The 5690-nt window shown below is 42.9% G+C and overlaps 1 protein-coding gene across 1 annotated transcript; it reads left to right on the plus strand.

Moving 5' to 3' along the window:
• Positions 1 to 1029: 1029 nt before the first annotated feature.
• LOC147887627 (pentatricopeptide repeat-containing protein At4g13650-like) lies at positions 1030 to 4528 on the plus strand. The gene is made up of 2 exons (XM_087393897.1): positions 1030 to 4165; positions 4261 to 4528. Exons 1-2 carry the CDS (start codon positions 1686 to 1688, stop codon positions 4262 to 4264), a joined length of 2484 nt encoding a protein of 827 aa, XP_087250023.1. The 5' UTR covers positions 1030 to 1685; the 3' UTR covers positions 4265 to 4528.
• Positions 4529 to 5690: the final 1162 nt, after the last annotated feature.

Genomic DNA, 5690 nt, shown 5'->3' on the forward strand with positions numbered 1-5690 from the left:
ATCTTCCCAAAACGTTTCTGTTCCGACATCATATGTTCCCGGAATGTTCCCATCCCATGGTAACTATGATTCATAGGAGTCAGAAGGACTCACATGATGCCATCCAGGCTACTCTATACTCTGCCTCCATGGATGAAAAGTGACTATTGGCTACTTCTTAATGAGCTAGGAATTGACCCTCGACCCTATTAGAAAATCTTAGCCACTAGTGGAATGCTGAGTGTCCCTATCTTTGGCCTAATCTGAATCATAGTATCCAAAGAAGTTGATCCCTATCTGATACGTGATTCCATATCCACCCTTCAAGTATCATAATGATTGCCCCCAAGCTTTCGTGAGATGTAATATTGAACAAGCGTTGGTGAGATAGAGTAAACTCGTTGATACTTTACTGTTTTCACCAGCTCATATGTGTCTTCGTTATTAAGTTCGTTCCCAACTTCCATAGGCATGACAACCTCTTTGCATTCCTCCATCTAATACTGCTTTAGAACTTCGTCACAATATTTCTCCTGAGAGATTAAGATCTTTTCTTCCTCCTTCCATATTTCAACCCTAAAAAACTAATGCAAAAGACCAAGGTCAATCATGTCAAATTCTTTATGCAACAGAGATTTTACCTTCCTCATCTTTCGTTGAGGTCCTTCGTTAAAATGAAATCATCCAACTATAATTGTGTGCTTCAAGTTTGTTTAGGGCAAGGAGAGTCTATTGTGAGAGGGGGAGTATCACTAAGTTCCAAACGTAGTGTAATGTTTGTTGCTCTACTTTTACAATTAGTCTATTATTTGGCTCTCTTTTTGGCTTGCCGTAGGTAGCCTCAGTGAAGGTTGTGGTTTTGAGATGGGAAAAATAATATTGTTGTTATTATTTATGCTCTCTTGGTCGGTGCGCTTGTAGAGTATTGATGATTTGGGGTCCCTTGTATGACTTTTGGGCCACTCTCATTTGCTCTTTGCACACTCTTAATGTCCTTCCCTCGGGCCTACAATTTTATGTGCTGGCTTCGGCATTTCACCCATAAATGAATGATAGATATATCATTCACCTTGTTGCTATGAAAATCATTTGAATCAAAATTGTAAATTTTCCAAAAAAGTTGTCCCGTTGATTGATTTGCTGGAGGTGGAAGAGTGCCCAAATTCCTATGGCGATGCGAGGCGCGGGAGCTAGGGTGGAGCACCGTATGCGGCTTTCAGATCCTCAACCCGTTGGTGGAGGGCCCTTCTAAAAGTTCTAGTTCTGCTACTGCAGGATAGACGTGACCTCAAATGTATCATGGCAGTTTGTTCTCATTGTTTTCGTTCTTCGCAGGTGGGTTAATGACAGAGCGCTTATGGCAAGAGAAAAGTAAGTTGTGGTGGTAAGAGAAAAGTAAGTTGCTTAAGTAATGTGGAGGCTACAAATAACCTACCTTCATCGATGTGGACCTACAAATCAACAAAGACAAAATTGAAACAACGCATCAACGTAACGAACACATTTCAACAGGAAAACCCAAGGGCTCCAGATTTTAAGCAGAAGAATAACAAGGAGTCGCTATGGAAACGCGGCTTGTACAGCCCACACTGGGTTAAAGACATGCTCGAGAAAAAGGAGTCTGGAAGCAAGGGAATGCACGGGGCCAAAACATCCAAGCATGGTCAAAGGCTAAAGAACCACAAGAGGAGCATGGCAGGGAGATAATGAGCTTAGAGGAGGCACTCACTTCCTTGGAACGGATGCCCCATCCACCTTCTGTTGGGAACGTCATACACATCTTGCAAAAGTGTAGAAAAGAGAAAAATCTAGCGTATGCTAGGCGCTTGCATGCCTACACGTGTAGAAGTGGCTTGGAAGCTCACACATTTCTAGGGAACTATCTTGTCCCAATGCTGGTGGAATGTGGAAGCATGTGCCATGCTGTGCACGTTTTTAATACGTTGGTTGATCCCAACGAGTATTCGTGGACTTCTCTCATCACAGGTTATATTCAATGTGGGAAACTACAGCACGCCCTCAACCTATACGAGAAAATGCAAGAGGATTGTGTACATCCTAGTAAGTATACGTTTGTGGCCCTTCTAAATGCTTGTGCTAGTTTGAAAGATGGGAAAAGAGGTCGAGACATACATGCACAGATTGCCAGAAAGGGGTTGGATACAGAGGCTTTTCTTGGCAGTGCCTTGGTTGATATGTATGCCAAATGTGGCTCACTTGCAAAAACGCAGGAAGTGTTTGACAAGCTTCCTATTCAAGATGTAGTCTCGTGGACTGCACTGATTGCAGGATATGTCGAACATGGGCTTGGTGAGGAAGCACTGAGCTGTTTCCAACAGATGAAGCTGGAAGGTGTCTCCCCGGATGCTGGCACGTTTGTGTGCAGCTTGAAGGCTTGTGGCACCCTAGGAGCCATGGACAAGGGCCAAGCAATACACACAGAGATTGCTAGAAAAGGGTTGGAAAGGGATCCTTCTCTTGGCAGTACCTTGGTTGATATGTATGCCAAATGTGGTTCACTTGCAAAGGCACAGGAAGTGTTTGACAAGCTTCTAATTCGAGATGTAGTATTGTGGACTGCACTGATCGCAGGATATGCTGAACACGGTCCTGGTGAGAAAGCTCTGAACTGTTTCACGCAGATGAAACGGGAGGGGGTGTCTCCAGATGCTTTCACGTTTGTTTGCAGCTTGAAGGCTTTGGGCTGCTTAGGATCCATTGACAAGGGCCAAGAAATACTTGCTCAGATTGCCAGAAAGGGGTTGGAAAGAGATCCTTTTGTTGGCAACGCCTTAGTCGACATGTATTCAAAATGTGGCTTGTGTGCACAAGCACAGGGTGTGTTTGACAAGCTTCTCATTCGAGATGTAGTCTCATGGACTGCACTAATTGCAGGATATGCTGATCACGGCCTTGGTGAGAAAGCACTAAACTGTTTCAAACAGATGAAACTGGAGGGTGCATCTCCAGATGTTGTCACATTCATTTGCAGCTTAAAGGCTTGTGGCAGCATAGGAGCTATAGACAAGGGCCAAGAAATACACTCAGAGATTGCCAACAAGGGGTTGGAAAGTAATCCTTCTATTGCTATCGCCTTGATCGATATGTATGCCAAATGTGGTGTGCTTGCAAAAGCAAGAGAAGTGTTTGACAAACTTCCAATGCGAGATGCAGTCTCATGGACTGCCCTAATCGCAGGATATGCTGAACATGGGCACGCTAAGGAAGCACTGAACTGTTTCAAGCAGATGCAATTGGAGGGTGTGTCTCCAGTTGCTATCACATTTATTTGCAGCTTAAAAGCTTGTAGCGAGGCAGGAGCCTTAGACAAGGGCCAAGAAATTCATGCAGAGATTGCCAGGAAGGGGTTGGAAAGAGATCCTGTTGTTGGCAACACCTTGGTCGATATGTATGCCAAATGTGGGTCGCTTGTAAAAGCACGGGAAGTGTTTGACCAGCTTCCAGCTCAAGATGTAGTCTCCTGGACTGCACTTATTGCAGGATATGCAGACAATGGGCTTGCTGAGGAAGCCGTGAACTGTTTCCAAAAAATGCAACTGGCAGGTGTGTCTCCAAATGTACTCTCATGGAATGCATTAATTGCAGGATATGCCCAGCGAGGAGAAAGTGAACTCGTTTTCAATTTGTTTGAGAGAATGAGAGGAGAAGGCGTAAAACCAGATGGATTCACATTCCTCAGTGTTCTTTCTTCATGTAGTCATGCAGGTCTAGTGGATAAGGGCCAGAAGTACTTTGAGGCCATGAGCAAAGATCATGGCATCACTCCATCTATTGGGCACCACACTTGCATCATTGATCTTGTTAGCCGTGCAGGCCAATTAAATGAGGCGGTAGTGATGGTGGAGAAGATGCCTTTCCAACCTGATCTTGCAGTGTGGCTTACTGTGTTGAGTGCTTGCCGAAAGTGGGGTAATGTGGAGCTTGGAAGATGTGCCTTTGAACATGCGGTGCGATTGAATGAAAAGGATGCTGCAGCTTATGTCTTGATGTCTAATATCTATGCAGATTCTCAGCTGCAGGAGGACGAGAAGAAGATCAAGGCAATGGCAGCAAAAGAACATGCATGGAAGACGCCAGGACAGAATTGGACTGAAGTCGATGGAATCATGCATACCATGTGGTGGGGGATACAAGACATTCCCAGAGCAACGATAAACATACAAAGGTAGAAGACCTATGTGGGAGGAAGCATATGTAACAGAGTTGCATTTTATGTCATGGGACATGTCCGATGATGCAAAGAGAGATAAACATACAAAGCTAGAAGACCTTTCCCTTGAAATGTGGGAGGGAGCATATGTACCAGAGTTGCATTGCATGTCATGGGACATGTGCGATGATGCAAAGAAAGATGGCTTACGTGGACACACCAAGAAGCTGTATATCCTGTGTGCCCTTGTCAATACACCCGAGGGTACCGCTTTGTGGTGTTTCAAAAAACCCTGGGTTTGTGATGACTGTCAGGCAGCCGCTACATTAATGTTGAAGATAAAGCAGCAAACTATTCTTCTTAGAAATACAAACTGCGTTCAAGGAATAGAATTGTACTTGTCGGGTGCTCCTACATGTACATTAGTTAGTGTCCCTTTCATTTGATATGTTACTACTAGAATAATGTAAAGACTGGTAAGTTATACTCAAAGGAGAATGATTAATTGTGTCCAATCATGATTGGTTTAAAGTGAGTTGCCTTTACAAGATCATAATTCATGAGTAAACAGGCTGATGTGATTTCTGAATCTGCAGTTTATAGAATCAAGTCTGCAAACTCTATAAAAACAGACTTGGAATGTTTTGGCTTTTTGCAAATTACAGTTCTGTGCAATGTGGTAAATATTCTGTAAAAATGTTGAAGATGTCTGTCTTCTGTTCACAATTGCAGAAATCATCAAGAAAAAATGATGAAAATGGAAACGTCCATCATGAATCTTTTAAGGTTGAGGATGCATTTTCTGATCAAACAGCATCACTTAATAGCAAGAGCTCCCCATTTTGTTGGCCTTCAGTGGTGAGGAAGCTTTGGTCATAGCCATTGTATGCATCCATGAAATAGTAACCTCTGTGACCTACCACTTGATCTAGGATATTGTCCTATGTTGTGTTAATTTTTTAGGAACTAGTAAGTTATGTTCATTTTGCATGAGTGGATGGGGAACTAAGTAATTGGATTTTAGATTTTAGATTTTCTGTTTGTTAGGGGCACATGTAGGAGAGGGGTCTTTAACAGTTTGCTTAGTTTAATATACACAGATATTCGCCATCCTTTTGGGGGACTAATAATATGTAGTCAGGCACTCCCATAGATTGCATTCTGCTTTTAGGTTGATTGGTTGCCTGTTCAGCATCTTCGCATAAGTTGGGTTCCTGCAGTATCTTTGCTGACATACTGAGTGATTCTTCGATGTTATCTTACTTCACTCACTTTTTGTGCTGGTTTCTGGCATATTGTCTTCTCTTCTTCATTTGATTCTGTAAAGGTATTGTTCACAGCCACGAGTACTTCCACTTGAATTCCCAAGCTTTCTTCTGCCTCAATTGCTTCCGGTTTTTCCTGTTGATTGAGGCTGTATGGTGTTGTGTAGACTACACATGTGGTCTTGATTGTCATGTACCAGTTGTTTTCGCAACAATGGCCTTCAAAACAAAATCGGGTAAGAATTTTCATATCCATATTTATCATAATGAAAGTC

This window comes from Dipteris shenzhenensis, chromosome 22 (assembly GCF_047967505.1).
Source record: "Dipteris shenzhenensis isolate YYH24624 ecotype China chromosome 22, Dip_SZ_1.0, whole genome shotgun sequence".
Classification (NCBI taxonomy): domain Eukaryota; kingdom Viridiplantae; phylum Streptophyta; class Polypodiopsida; order Gleicheniales; family Dipteridaceae; genus Dipteris; species Dipteris shenzhenensis.

Excerpts from the sequence above, each read along its gene's own strand:
- LOC147887627 (XM_087393897.1), top strand. The coding sequence starts at position 1,686 with ATGAGCTTAGAGGAGGCACTCACTTCCTTGGAACGGATGCCCCATCCA.